At 41.3% G+C, this 16,186-nt stretch overlaps 1 protein-coding gene across 2 annotated transcripts; it reads left to right on the top strand.

The window, feature by feature from the left end:
• The first annotated feature begins 221 nt into the window (after nucleotides 1-221).
• On the top strand, nucleotides 222-16,186 carry cdk7 (cyclin-dependent kinase 7). 2 transcript variants are annotated; one of them, XM_080434099.1, is made up of 13 exons: nucleotides 222-359; nucleotides 1,776-1,835; nucleotides 1,965-1,998; nucleotides 3,652-3,719; nucleotides 3,882-3,950; nucleotides 5,949-6,059; nucleotides 7,125-7,243; nucleotides 9,374-9,473; nucleotides 10,619-10,705; nucleotides 11,123-11,272; nucleotides 11,987-12,134; nucleotides 14,177-14,246; nucleotides 14,355-16,186. In XM_080434099.1, the coding sequence occupies exons 1-12, from the start codon at nucleotides 294-296 to the stop codon at nucleotides 14,203-14,205; spliced, it is 1,041 nt and encodes a 346-aa protein (XP_080290225.1). In that variant the 5' UTR covers nucleotides 222-293; the 3' UTR covers nucleotides 14,206-14,246; nucleotides 14,355-16,186. The 2 variants fall into 2 exon arrangements, with proteins under 2 accessions (XP_080290225.1, XP_080290224.1); XM_080434098.1 differs by having other exon boundaries at nucleotides 14,177-16,186.

The following is a 16,186-nucleotide window of genomic DNA, read 5'->3' as shown; positions in this document are numbered from 1 at the left end:
ACAACTGCATGAATATGATGAACCGCCAGATGGCGCTAGCCGACCAATATTGGACCAGGCTAAAAACTTTACCCGGAAATACTAGTCTGTTAAAGTCCGATGTATACTTCGTCGCACTACGGTGTCGCGTGCCAAAAATAGCCCGGATCTACAAGCTCACAACGCTTCGCGGACGCCAAGCATTGTGAGCTTGTAGATCTGGGCTATTTTCCCGGAACCCCGGAAGCGATACGGTGTTGGACCTTTAACAACAAAGCCGTTTGTTTGCACTGAGTTGACAGTTAGAAAGCAGCATGGCGCTGGATGTGAAGGCTAGAGCTAAGAGATACGAGAAGTTAGACTTTCTCGGAGAGGGACAGGTAATAAAATATGAATGTATCATATAAAAAAGATATACATAGAAATATATTAAATATATTAAAAATATAAATTCAGTATTTGAACCCGTTTCGAAGGACATTTTGTCCTTTTGACGGTTGTTAATGTAAACAAATACTGTTGTATGCCTGAGACTGAATGAAGCTAAATTGTCCCATGTTTGGTTCATAACGGGATACAGGAAGAGTGTTATGTTGGCTGTTCTTTTTTCCCCCCAAAAATATGAATAAGAAAATAATTTGGAAAATGTTCAGAAGGAATCTGATTTAAACATTCTTTACATTTTTCTCAGTGGTGTAAAGTAACTAAGTACATTTACTCAAGCACTGTACTTAAGTACAATTTTGAGTTATATTTTGTACTTTTGGAGTATTTCAATTTTCAGTACTTTTACTTCTACTCCACTATACATCTCAGAGGCAAATATTGTACTTTTACTCCACAAAAAATATTTGACAGCTTTGGTTACTAGTTAGCCTACTTTGCAGATATAAATTATTATATTATAAAACATACATTAACCACTTCAGTCCTATTTTATACATAGGCTATTTGAAAATAGCCGATCTACAAGCTCACAACGCATCGTGAGGTTGTAGATTGCTATTTTCAAACATTTTAGTACTTTTACTTTTGGTACTTTAAGTATATTTTGATGCCAATACTTTGGTACTTTTACTCAAGTAACATTTTGAACACAGGCCTTTTAACAGAGTATTTATATACTGTGGTATTGCTACTTTTACTTAAAATATCTGAGTAATTTTTCCCCCACTGCATTCTATATTTCTACAATTGCTACAAATTGCTGTGTACACCTGTGGATAGCCAGTCATTTTGGGCATAAACAATAAGTTGAAGGGTAGATGTACATAAATGTAACACTTTTATAACAGTAGGACGAGTTATAATGGTAACATGCAGTGTACCTGAATGTCTGTTCTGAGATCATTTATGATGGCTTTATAGATGAGTGATTCACAGACTTTTTAAAAGTTAAAGTATTAGTTATTATGTTTTTGTTAAAATTCCAATTGTGTCTGCTCATTTCTTTGTGTCATCACTTCCAATTTCACTTTGTTTAATCTATATCCTCTATGAGTTCTCTCTCCTGATTGGATCAAATTGGCATCCCTACCTGAAAATGTATTTTCTGTTTACGAGCTGGAGAGACTGGGAAACCCTTGTTACTGAACAGAGTCAACAGACACTCTAACTATAGTCAATATTATTTCTGTGTGTTATTAGCTGTTTGTGTGGAATATTGTTTTTGTTTGATCTGATATGGTTTTAATGTGTCTATGATGTTGTTCTGTGCTGTACAGTAAAGTGCCTCTCAGCAGTGTTGATATTAACGTGTCTAAATTCAACCGTTTGTTGTTGTCTTTCATCTGCAGTTTGCTACAGTATACAAAGCCAGAGATAAAAACACTGACACCATAGTCGCCATCAAAAAGGTACCGTGCTTTTAAAATGCTTTTATTCTCTGATCGATTAATATTCAAGTCAGTGCAGGGGTTTCAAACTGAAGTGTCATTCATGTTCTCTCTCTCTGCCCCCCCCCCCCTCTCTCTCTCCTCTAACAGATAAAGGTTGGCCATAGAACTGAAGCTAAAGATGGTGAGTTATTAAGTTGGTGTTTGTGTGAGAACCACAGTACATTATTGCAATGAGACAAACACTACGCCATACATGGGCAACTGGCATCCCTTCACTTATGCGGCCCACAGGTTAATATTGGAATACTGATATATTATTGATTTCAGTTGTTACAATTCCAAACATGCAAACATGACCCATGTATATTAGTAGTTTAATAACTAGTATTAAAATTGTATTGTCTTTTTTATGTCCAATGTATTGGTATTTAAGTTCGTAAAGTTAACATAAGTATAACTAAATGCATTTGAAATGAAATAAAAATTTTACTTTTCAGGATTCCTATTCAAAAATAGCAAAAAACTAATTCAGGATTCCAATTAAAAAATAGCAGATCTACAAGCTCAAACGCGTCGCAGTGTGACGTGTTTTGGGCTTGTAGGACGGCTATTTTTGGCTACTTTTGTATGACACAGAATGACAAAGTAGTGCCTCAATTACAAAAAAAGTTAAAATACAGAGATAAGAGGTTTCTGTACAGTATATGCAATGTGGCCCTTCTGGAGTGAGAGTGGAAATATTGTGGCCCTCTCCATCATCAAAGTTGCCACCACTGATCAATTGCCCTTCACCAATCACAACGCACCTGTCACAACGCACCTCATTTGAATGGATATGAAACTAAAGGACAATATCTGACCCCCAAGTCGCAGCAATTAATTATTGAGTGAGTACGCAGTACGCACACAGCAACTATAAATGACCAGTGGTGGAAAAAGTACTCAAATGTTTTACTCAAGTAAAAGTATCAATACTGCAATGTAGAAGTACTCTGTTACAAGTAAAAGTCCGGAATTCAAAATTGACTTGACTAAAAGTACAAAGTATTGGTATCAAAATGTACCAAAAGTAAAAGTAGTTAAATGTTTGAAAATAGCAGATCTACAAGCTCACAGTGACAAAGCGTCGCATCGCGTCACAAGCTTGTAGATACCTAGGCTATTTTCAAATAGCCTAGGTATAAAGTATGGCTAAAGTGGTTAATGTGTGTTTTATAATTCATTTATATCTGCAAAGTGACTAGTAACTAAAGTTTTCAAATAATTGTAGTGGAGTAAAAGTACAATATTTGCCTCTGAGATGTAGTGGAGTTTAAGTAAAAGTATAGACAATTGGAAATACTCAAGTAAAGTAAAAGTACCTCAAAATTGTACTTAAGTACAGTACTTGAGTAAATGTACTTAGTTACTTTACACCACATGTACTTAGTTACTTTACACCACCCATGTAAATTACATGGGTGTGATCTATATGGCTGTGTATATGGAATACAAGAAATGTATGTAATATCACAGTCATACAAGGGCTATGCCATCCTGTACATCAGTGGTTCTCAAACATGTTCATGTCAGGGACCCCTATTTGAAAAGATATTGTGCCAGGGACCCCCATAACAGAATACATTGTTAATAGATTTAGTGCAGATTTATATACATGTCTATAGGCTACTGTAGGTGAGGAGATAACAGTGGAGAGATTGACCTATGATGTGAATAGTCATTGTTATACGTTGTCTCGTTCAGCTAAAAAATTGTGAAATAAACCTTTAATAAACCTTTAAAATATACCATGTATACTTGCGAACCATGTAAACACTCTGCACTTATTTATCAGGCATCAACAGGACGGCCCTTCGAGAAATCAAACTTCTGCAGGAGTTGCATCATCCAAACATCATTGGTGTGAGTTCCAGTTTAAACCAGTTTTATCCATTATCCAAGTGGTATTCAACCCATTCACCGCGGCAGAAGAAAACTTTTGTGTCTTTTCATTTTAATGCCATAATCTATATATTCTATGTGTAACCAGTGAAGCAGCTTCTAATTCCACTGTGTTGTTTACAGCTGCTGGACGCTTTTGGTCACAAATCCAACATCAGTCTTGTGTTTGACTTCATGGAGACGGATCTTGAGGTGAGGACATTAAGATTGAGTATAAGAACTAGAGAACGGACGGCCCCATTCATTTCAGGAGTCTGAAGACTCACCTCTTCAGACTCCACCTTAGCCCGTAGCACTTGCCCTAGCCTTGACAAACTTGCAGGCTTATGCAAAGGGTAAAATGTAATTTAGAGAGCATGTTATTTAGACAGATACCAGGTTCATTTGTTGACCTGGCTGGCATCCTATAGTTTCAATGTAGAGATTATTTGTTTTTTGCCAGACCCAGGGGGTCGGCCTACAGGAGGCTTTGTCGGTCGGTCGGTCGGTCTGTCCCTCTTTTCCTACCCAGCCATTCAGATTTCAACCACTAGGGGTCTGGCAGAACCAGGTCTCCTGGTCTTTTTGGTCACTGTCCAGCGAAACATCTGCCTGTCTCTGTCTGTCCCTCTATCTCTGACTGCGTCTCTGCTGCGTCTCTGTCCTCTCTCGATATATCTGTCTCGGTCCCTCTACAGCTCTCGTGTGTCATATAACGTCCTTCAACATCGTCTATATAAGGCTGACCATAGCTGTGGTGTGACGTCACGGTCTGTCGGTCGGTCTGTCCCTCTTTTCCTACCCAGCCATTCAGATTTCAACCACTAGGGGTCTGGCTGAACCAGGTCTCCTGGTCTTGTTATATTATACTTATTTAGACTGATGATAGGTTCTTGGTTGCTATGCATTTGATGTATTACCTCGTGTTTACCTTGTTTACTGTAAATCGCTCTGGATTAAGAGCGTCTGCTAAATGGCTAAATTGTAATGAAGTTGCTCACCCAGCGCATGAGGCACCCGGAAGTACACTCTTCTTCCTCTGATTTGATTCAAGTTTCTATTTGATAACATTTAACTTTTGAGGGCAGTACGCAGGCCTCAAATCTAGCCTCATATTGCGCTGATCGTAGCAATGGCCATTTGTTAAAACACTGCTGTAGCTCCCCATATGTGTGCAATTTAGGTTTAGTGGTCAGGCTATTCCCATGCCAGACCCCTGGACAGTGTTGGTGGTGAGTTTGGTGGCAGATTGGTGCAACATGTGATCCCCAGATGACCCTGATATCGTCCCTGGGGGGGAAAAAAATAAATCTATATTTCTCTGCTCCCAGCTCTAATGCTGAACCATAATGGCTGTTAATCTGGCAGCACAGTGCACATGAATGTGAAACTTGATCCAGATCCGTTTCACCCAGCATGGCTTTTTAGCTTTCTACTCTTGTCGGGTGGAAACCTCATATGTCCAAAACAGTTACTTTTCAGGATTCAAACAAAAAAACGGCAAAAGTAGCAGATCTACAAGCTCGAAACGCGTTGCTTCGCGCCGCGTTTTGAGCTTGTAGATCTGCTACTTTTGATGCTTTTGTGGGACGATATAGTATGGTGAGGTTGGGCGTTCATTTATGAAAAAAACTGAAAAAGTTAGAATGTGGAGATAAGAGGTTTCTGCCCGACAACAGCGTTTTATTTTTAGGCTATGCTCTCACGTTTCTGTTTCTGTTGTTGTGACTTGATTGGGGACAGATGTTGGACGGGGTTGTGTTTTTCGGAGTGTGACGTAGGGAGGGAGTTGTAAACCTGCAAGGGGTTCAGATAGAGATGTTGGATTTAAATACCCTGAACAACGCGCCGCATTGGCGCGTTGTAGATCGGTTATTTTCGCTATTTTTAAGAAGCCTAAAAGGCAAACATGACTATAATTTGTATTCCTATGTTCTGATGTTCAATGCTAAAAACATAATTAAATTGTTAATCGCAATTATTCTGTATGACAAATCGTCATACTGATCACAATCATTTGAGATAATCACAATTATTTCTAATCATCAGAATCGTTTTCCATAAATCTGTATTCATTAATAATAATACATTTTATTTGTAACCCAAACGGCATGGCATAAAAAGTCAAGAAAATAGATAAAGCAAATTTAACAATTAAATGAATGAATAAAAATCTCTCTCGCTCTCTCTCTGTCTGTGTCTCTCTCTCAGGTGATAATTAAAGACAGTAGCTTGGTGCTGACTCCAGCCAACATCAAAGCCTACACCCTGATGACTCTACAGGGGCTGGAATACATGCACCACCACTGGATCCTGCACCGGGTGAGAGACGGAGAGCAGCTTTAAGAACTAATGGTGTAGACCTAGCTTGGTAAACCCTCCCTCTGGAAATCTCATTTCCATTTGATTTCACTCCTGAAATCAAATGTAAATGAGATTTCTGGAGGGAGGGTTTACCAGGCTAGTGTAGACCATGGTTCTCAAAGTGGGGTCCGGGGACCCCCCAGGTTTTTTTTTTTTTTAAGATATTTTTGGGGCTTTTTCTGCCTTTATTGATAGGATAGTGGGCTGACAGGAAATGCGGAGAGAGATGGGGGGGGGGGGGGGGAGACACACAGCCAAGGTCGTCAGGATCGGGAGTCCAGCCCGCCACACGCTGTCAAGCTGGATTACCAGCATAAGTGGTATGCGCCTGGACCGCTAGGCCAGCGGGCGCCCCACATTAAAATCATTTTAACCATATTTTACATCTTTGGCTATTCAAAAATATCAGATCTTCAAGCTCACAAGCTTGTAGATCTGCTATTTTTGACAAATCTTGAAACATTTTGAATAATTTTTTTTAACCAAACATTTTTATCACAAATCTTTGCTTCTCCGGGTCCTTGGCACAAAATATCTTGAGATGGGGGTCCGAGGCCAAGTACGTTATAATTTTTGGGGTCCTTGTCATGAAAAATGTTTGAGAACCACTGATGTTGACCAAAGTGCTGTTCCATATCACATTAACATTAACAAGTGAACAAAGTGCAACGTCAATAGAAAAGATAACCAGATCAGCTCTTCGATTTTTATCTGTGAGGCAAAACAAGTTTGTGTCCCGACCTTGTAGTCCGAGATTTAAAGCATTGAAGGACGTGGAAATATACAGTACATACATTAATTTGAGGGTCCTTCACATGAAAATGTTTGAAGAACCACTGCTCTAAACCAACATTAGACAATAAACTTTGACTTACCTGCCCTTGTCGCTTAGTTTGGGCTTGTTTTCATAGACCCGGTTGCTTGTTTCTCCCGCAAAATCTGGCAACGCTTGTCAGAGTACTGTGAATTTGTTGTACTGTCTGAGAGTGATTGTGAATGTGTGTTTTTTATTTTATTTTTTAGGATCTGAAACCCAATAACCTTCTGCTGGACGGGAGCGGAGTGTTGAAGTTGGCAGATTTTGGCCTGGCCAAAGCGTTTGGCAGCCCGAACAGAGTGTACACACATCAAGTGGTCACCAGGTGGGAGCTGTCTTCCATCGCATTGGTTCTCAAAGTGGGGTCCAGGGACCCCCAGCGGTCCTTGTGGGGGGTACCAGGGGGTACCCAGCAAAATTAGTTAAATATAGCATCACAATCATGTTAACCACTTTAACCATATTTTATACTTTGGCTATTCAAAAATAGCAGATCTACAAGCTCATAGCGCGGCACCGAGTGCCGCACTATGAGCTTGTAGATCTGCTATTTTTGAAGAATCTCGAGGATTTGTGCAAATCTTTGAATATATATTTTTAAAGCAATTTTCTTTTACTCAAATCTTAGCTTCTGGGGGTCCCTGGAACAAAATGTTTTGAGATTGGTGTCCGCGGCCAAATACATTATCTATTTGGGGGGTCCTTGACATGAAAACGTTTGAGAACCACTGTTCCATCGTATCAACAGTGGCGTTTACACTGTGCTGAATACCGTCGCTGTCGGGAGGGATACCTTGTATGTCCAAAAGCGTTACATTTCAGGAAATGGGGGGGGGGGGGGGGGGGGGGCTGTGTTCCAATTGATCCAATGTAGTCATTATGTAGTCACAAGCCCGTGTTAATACTTTTCATTGGTTCACATTCTAAAATTGCTAAAATAGGTTGGCTATTTTTGCTACTTTTGTGCAACACTCTTGTACGACCAAGTAGGACATTCATTTATTAAAAAAACATATTGAAATATATATAAATATGGAGATAGAAGGATTCCACCCGACAGCAACGATATGCACCTTTGCTCTGGACCACTAATGTATTTCTAACAATCCTCAAGCTCCTCCCCACAAAAACATATACATTTCTATTTTTATTGTATTAATATTTAACATTAAAGACATTAAAAGACGGATTTATACTTGGTAGCGTGCCGGTGTCGTGCACTGAAAATAGCCGATCTACAAGCTCACAACGTGTTGCACACCATGTGTCGCACTGCGACACGTTGTGAGCTTGTAGATCGGCTATTTTCGAATTTTCCCCCACTTTTTTTCCCCCTGATGTAGTATATCAAGCCCTTAACCCATTGAGACCTGAAGCCGATTCTACATGTCTCCTAAATCTCAACAGCATTCTGAAAAACGCATGTTTCTGTATCAGTGGTGCTCAATCTTTTTCATGTCAAGGACCCCCAAAATTAGATGTATTTGGCCGCGGACCCCCATTAAAATATTTTGTTCCAGGGACCCCCAGAAGCAAAGATTTGAGTTGAAAATGTTCGCTTTAAAAAATATGTATTCAAAGATTTGCACACATTTTCACGATTTTTCAAAAATAGCAGATCTACAAGCTCATAGCGCGGCACTCGGTGCCGCGCTATGAGCTTGTATATCTGCTATTTTTGAATAGCCCAAAGTGTAAAATACTGCTTTTTAGCTCAAATCTAAAAATGACACAGTTCCAGGTCTTAATGGGTTAATAGACAGATAGTATGTTTATAACCCCCCCCCCCCTTCACACTGCGCTTACATTTCATAGACTCATGAAAGGTTCAAAGGTTACAATGTATATTTTTAAGCAGTTTATATATTTTCCAGCTATAATTATGCCATGGCCCACTAGGGGTCAGTGTTGTAGCAGTCTTCTATACTTGTGAGGACCAAATATCCCCACAAGTATATAGTAGTATAGACGACATGAGGACCATTTTCCTGGTCCTCACAAGAAAAGGATTTGGGGAGTTAGGTTTACATTATTAGAGAAAGATTCAGGTTAGGATCAGGCATTTAGAGTTAACCCATTAAGACCGGGAACGCATCTGTGTCATTTTAGATTTGAACCACTTTAGCCATTATTTTATACTTTGGCTATTAAAGCAGATCTACAAGCTCATAGCGCTGCACCGATTGCCGTGCTATGAGCTTGTAGATCTGCTATTTAAAAAAATCTTTATATGTATACATGTTTGAGAACCACTGATATTATAGCAACATAAAGTGTTTCAGGAAACTGTCAGGATTTAGAAGACATTTGTAGAATCATATCTCAGGTCTTAATGGGTTAAACATGATTCATACGTAGTTTCATGCCAGTGTCATGCACCGAAATATTGCTGTCCTAAAATGTTGATGTCCTCACAAGTATAGTAATGTGTGTCTCTGTCTGTCTGTCTGTCTAGGTGGTATCGATCTCCTGAGCTGCTGTTCGGTGCCAGGATGTATGGAGTGGGGGTGGACATGTGGGCAGTGGGGTGCATCTTGGCAGAGTTGCTGCTTCGGGTACACACACACACACACACACACACACACACACACACACACACACACACACACACACACACACACACACACACACACACACACACACACACACACACACACACACACACACACACACACACACACACACACACACACACAATATGCAATTTTTACCTTGGTTTTAGCATTTTTAACCCTAATCCTGAACGCCGGTGTTTGCACCGAAAATAGCTGATCAACATGTTGAGCTTGAAGATCTGCCAATTTCATTGCATGACACCGGTGCGCAACTAAGTGTAAATCAGGCATAATTCCAACCCTAACCCCTAAACCTAACCTCTAAATGTGTAATCCAAACCCTAACCCAAACCTGAATCTTTTCCTTATCGTGAGCCTAACTCCCCAAATATTATTTTTATGTCACCCACTCCCAAAGAATCAGTTGGATGCCACATAAAACACGCAATGGAAGATATTTCATTGAATAAAAAGCACTGGGAACATATTGCCATCATCAAACAGTGTTTGTGTGTGATGTCAGATAAGTGGTTTATTATGGGATGGAGACGTTCCTCACCACTTAGTATTTCTTCCTCATGGGAATCCATTAGAATGTCTTTTATGCTGCGAACGTTTAATCTTTTCCATAATCCAAGTCATGTCTTAAAGAGGAAAGACTGAAGGCAAAAACAAACTTGAAAATATGGTGCTGTCACGATCATGACGATTAATTGTCATCAATCTATTAATTCACGAAATCTAGGGGTAGTAGGCGTGTCTGTCTATCCCGGGCATAACTCGGACTCTGGCCCACCGATTGACCTCAAACTTGCCTTGAGTGCCCCAGATGACCCAGGGCGATGCCGAGTGACAATTCGGTCTGGCCAATTGTCTCGGAGAACCGAAAAACTGTCCCCAGGTCTGTGTAGAACGCACCCAATCTCCATGTGTTGGGGGGGGGGGGGGGCACCGGCTTCCCTGATTGTTCAACCCGACCCGTCGGCTTCACCGATTGGCGGAACTTTGCGTCACATTCGTGCCGCTTCACGTGTACAGTAGAACTCACTTTGCTTGTGACAGTTACAGACCTGTAAGGGTCCATTTGGTTGAATCATTTAACACAATGTAACGTGCGTCTGTGTATGTGTTTGTGATGTGTCTAGCTACCATTCCTAGCTGGAGACTCTGATCTGGATCAGTTGTCAAAGGTCTTTGAAGCCTTGGGAACACCGACAGAGGAGACCTGGCCGGTACGTACCTTCACATGAATTAACCCAAGGTGACAATAAAGTCTGTGGCACTTTCCCCTGCCACCAAATCCATTCAAATGGACGCCCGTGGATTAAAGTTCTCAGTCGCCATGTCTGATTTCTGTCCATGAGTTTCTCTTGGCTAACTCTTGTCTTTTTCTCTAAAGATGCTTAGTTGCACAACAAAGATAGCTGATCTACAAGCTCACAATGCATTGCAGCGTGACACACACATTGCGAGATTTTGTTTTGCTTTAGTTCAAGTGTGTGTGTGTGTGTGTGTGTGTGTGTGTGTCATTTTATATTTTGTCTGATGAAGACCTATAAGGTCGAAACGTTGCGCCATTAAATAAAATACGTTTTGGGAGCATTGAACCAGTGTGCGGATTTGACCTTCTTCTCCGTGTGTGTGCACAGGGTATGAGCAATCTACCAGACTACGTGTCCTTCAAGTCGTTTCCAGGGACTCCTCTGGAAATGATCTTCAGTGCAGCTACAGATGACCTACTGGAGCTGCTCCAGGGTCTGTTTACCTTCAACCCCAACACCAGATTCACAGCCACACAGGTACTACTTCAATGACCCCCCCCCCCCCAACTGTTTACTGTACAAATCTTGTTTTTTGCACATTGTTTATTATTGTTTGTCTTAAACACATTGCCTGCCAACGACGTTTTAAACTATAACTCTGGGGGAGCCCGGGATCAAACTGGAAACCTCACGGCTTCCATTTAACCCCCCCAATTTTTTTTTACTGAATTCAAATGTCCTTTTATAACGTTTCTTTTGCTTGAGGTTTTATGTAAAGCACATTGAATGGCCAATGCCTTGCTGTTGAAATGTGCTATATAAATAAACTTGCCTGTGCATGTAGACACTTTAATAAATAACCTGATTATTCCCATTAATTGGTGTTGTACGTCATTGTATGTTAATGTTACAGTACCTGTGGGAAAAGTGGAACGGGGATCGGCCGTTTTATGGCACGAGTCGATGTGGTTGGCCCACCAAAAAATAAATAAAAACGTCAACGAAGGCAAACAGGAAGCCGATGGGCTGACCGGGCACGCTAATTGCCGCTAATCGCCGCCATGGCCTCGAGTACGCATTTTACCCCGGGGGATGTTTCGTTTCCCTCAAGGGGCTTAGCCTCTAAGAGACGCGGCCCGGTCTCCCGCGGCGTAAAAACGATTGCTCCTCGTTCCACTTTTCCCACGTACTGGTTTCCCACATGAACTGTAACATAAACACACACTATAATTTGTGTGTGTGTGTGTGTAGGCTCTGAAGATGGCTTACTTCAGTAATCGTCCTGGTCCCACAGCCGGGCCCCTACTGCCAAAACCCAACCAAGCCACAGAGGCCCTCCGAGAGAAAGACAGGGGGCCCACTGTCGGCTTCAAGAGGAAGATAGATGCTATAGATTCAAGTATGTATATACAGTGTGTGTGTAAATGTAAACACTTGAAAGCTATCATACCTATTCCGTGGCGAACATTCAGCGAATATAGCCGATCTACAAGCCCTTGTAGGCTTTTCTCTTCGTCAGACATCAGTGAAATAACTACCCTTGAATTCAGATGCCACCTGAAGTTTTGGTAGGCGGAGATCTCTGATCGTCTGGCTACGCAAGACTAGGTACTGCAGTTCTAGGCTAAAAGTACATTAGAAAATGATTTTCTGCCCATCTTCATCGTACAAGAGAATCGTGCCGATCTGCAAGCTCACAATGCGTTGTGATGCCACACGTTGTAGATTGGCTATATGTCCTTTATATGTGAAGGATTTTGAAAGTGAAATTCTGTCTGAGTAAAAATATTTAACCAATGAAAAGTATCAAGAAGAGCTTGTGACTAAACAATAACTACTTTGGAACCATTCGAACTCAGGTTCTGTTTTTCCTGAAAAGTTCCAGTTTTCTACATAACAACCTTTCCACCCGACAGTGACGATATAGCCTGACATACTAAATGCAGAGCTACCGCATTAGAAACATAGAAAACTCTGTGTCCCAGTGGACACATTTCTACTGCCGCGAGGTATAGCTGTATACCTTGTTATTCAAGGTACAGTATATAGGTTCATACCGCCCAGCCCTATACAGTATGTTATTCAAGGTACAGTATATACCTTCATATCGCAGCTCTATATAGCCACTTTCTCATATGAACACTATTACCCAGACTTAAGTCAAGGATCCTGCCCGCATAAAATCCATTGCATGTCCGATCCTACTGAGCCGGAATGTTGCGTTCATACATACAGCCCCTCCGTTTGAACTCTGGAAAACGTCCATAATACAGTGCATGTCTGAAAGTGGCTTATGTTATTCAAGGTATGTACCTTCATACTGTACCCACCAGCTATATATGTTATTCAGGGTGTCAGGGTAATGTCTGGGTCTGGGATACAGTGTGGTTGAAGGCAGTAATTAACAGGGTGTTGGCAGCACGTTTAACTGCTGTTGGAAAACATCGAATATGGAGAAATCACACACACACACGCACACGCACACTCACACACAGGTCACTGGCAGGGTGGAAACGTCTGTTCCTGGGAGGTTCAAAGCTCTGTGGTTTGGAACCATGTGGGCTCAACGCTATAATATGAGAAGAGAGACTCTGCCCTGGCAGCAGTGTTAATTTAGACAGCACATTTGTATTTAGTTTTAGTCATAGTCTTTTGATTAAAATTCCATTTCCAATTCCATTTGTCATACTGTAGTTTTTGTCATCATAGGTTATTTTTTTGTTTTGTTTTCATCAGTGACAAAAGTTAGCCGACGAACATTCTGGCAACAAATCTGGCAGATGATAGCAAGTGACTAGCCTGGGATCCATCCTGATTCACTACGTTCGGCAGATTTTTTTTCTCACTTCACTTATCAGTCTGGCCAGCCTCCTATTTGACTGGTATTTCAATTACGTAGGCAAGTCAGGAAGTGACTCGAGTTTTACATTGGACAACACTGGTCCCGTGGCGCCCCCCCCCAAAGACCAATAAGACGGCTTCTTCTTGGTCTTTAGGGGTGGCGGGACCAGTGTTGTCCAATGTAAAACAAACGTTGGACAGTGTTGTCCAACGTTTTCACTCATAGGAGGCTTTCCAGACTGTATAGCGAGTGAGAAAAAGAAATCCGCGGAGCAGTCTGGATCCCAGGCTAGCAAGTGACTGCAGTTGATTTCAACCACCATTGTAAACGTCATTACACAACCAGGAGCATTACACAACCAATACGAAACGGCGATTATTTCCCATCAAACTTTTATCTTTGGTAATGCTTCCATTCATACGGGTTGATTTTATTTGCGCTGAAAGAATGGATCCCGTTTTTTCGAAAAACACAATGTCGCTCCATCGCCTCGTTATAATCACGCTCAGTTGTGCATGCACTCATAACACAAACATCCAGTTCCCCCGGTGTGTACAGATGAGACCTTAACCTGTTAATGTCTCCTCCTTGTTTTTTAGGTCAGATGAAGAAGAAGTTGATTTTCTGATGGAAGAGGAGAACTGGTAGCAGCCCAGTCCACACACACACACACACACACACACACACACACACACACACACACACACACACACACACACACACACACACACACACACACACACACACACACACACACACACACACACACACACACGCCTCCAGTATGAGAGAACTGGGAACAGCATTCATGTGCCCCAAGTTACTGAACCATCTCCGCACCAGGCTCATTATTTATAAGCTGCTTTGGAAAAGTACCCCCCAAATAAATGACATCAAGAAACAAAGTCCCAAAGCCGTATGAGATGTTGTGAACTTTGTGACATTTTTAAGCCAAGTCTGCACCAATGGATGAATTCCCCCGTATGGGCCGGGTCCCACTGGTGGGCCGTGAGGGTATTGCAAGTGGTTCCACAAATAATTGGCAAAAGCACTTAAGATTGTATTGATAATATTGTCTCTGTCGGGTGGAAACCTCATTTGTCTAAAACGGTAAAGTTTCAGGATTCACATTCAAATATAGCAAAAGTAGCAGATCGACAAGCTCGAGCTTGTAGATCTGCTACTTTTTGATGCTTTTGTGTGACACTGTAGGATGATCGAAGTAGGGGGGTTAATTCAAGAAAAAAACTCAAAAAGTAAAAATATGGAGATAAGAGGTTTCTGCCCGACAGCAACGATATAACATTAATATGAAAAAGAAGCAGCACGTAGCATTAAGCCTCCGTATGCGTTAAGTGTTGACTTGTCGGGACAGCTAACTGGCCGTTGGCTAGCTGGAGTTTATCAAGTTGTTACTGCCATTTAAGGCCTGGTTTCGGCGGCTTGGTTCGTACTGGCGTCCGTACTGGTAGGATCTTTTTCGCTGAAGGAGGTGAGTTTTCAACCCTTTTTCATATAAAGGTCCATTATTTTTTCGGCATTTGAGCCACGGAACCACTATTTGATGAGATTTAGCCTCTCAGACCCAACACTTTAAGAATATGTTGTTGTCGTTGGATACGATTTTGTCCACAATTCCATGCTGTACTGATTGTTGGTACCATAGGAGAGATAAATATAATTAAGTAATGCAGATGTTTAACAATAATTTAACTCTTGAGAGCGTAAAATGAAACCAAATGGACCCGTAAGGGTCCATTTGGTTTCATTTTAAGAGTTAAAGATCTACCTAATAATAAGGGTCCATTTGGTTACCAACTCTCCATCATTTTGCTGGGGACCACCTGGAACCCCCTCAAGGATCACTAGTGGTCCCCGGACCACTGGTTGAGAACCACTGACTTAAAGTATACTATGTTGTTATTATCTTATGTATTGATTGAGATTGATTTGATTTGATCGTTAAAATAAACATGCCTGAAAATCTGAAAATGCACACGTTCCCACCCGTCTGACCACTTGGGCTGCTGCTGTGGTCAGATGGGTGGGCTGCAATTTAAACAATATTTTCAAGTGGGCCCTGATCCAGAAAAGGGGTTTTGGAAAACTGAAACGTATTGCTTGCAATTCGACACGTTGAATGTCTTGGCGACTCAATGAGCCGACAGGAATCGACCTGTCGCGTCGCAAATCATTGGTTTGGACTTGGCTTTAAAGGAGTAGTTCACCCAAAAATGAAGCCTTGAATTCATAGAGATTTTTTTAATTTTCTCCGGTAGGAGACTTTGGAGCATCTTTTCGCTGGTCATCAAAGTATTGGCTTAGGAATGCGACAAAAACAAAACGATCTCCATGAATTCAAGGCCTCATGGAGTGTGTAATTGATTGAAAATAAGTCATTTTTTGGGTGAACTACTCTGGAGGTCGTAGAAGAGAACGTCGCATGATGCGCTCCCTAAAGGCTGCGAGTTCATCGTGACAAAATATGGCTTGGACTCAGAACTGTTGTGACTGAGTGACCATTTGACCTGAAAGAAAATACTTGAGGAGTTGTGATTATTTTTGTATCGGTTCTTGTTTGATAAATAATAAATTGTGAGACATTGGAA

This window comes from Gymnoscopelus braueri (genome assembly GCF_963280865.1).
Source record: "Gymnoscopelus braueri genome assembly, chromosome: 7".
Classification (NCBI taxonomy): domain Eukaryota; kingdom Metazoa; phylum Chordata; class Actinopteri; order Myctophiformes; family Myctophidae; genus Gymnoscopelus; species Gymnoscopelus braueri.
This window is presented reverse-complemented; position numbering and strand designations above follow the sequence as displayed.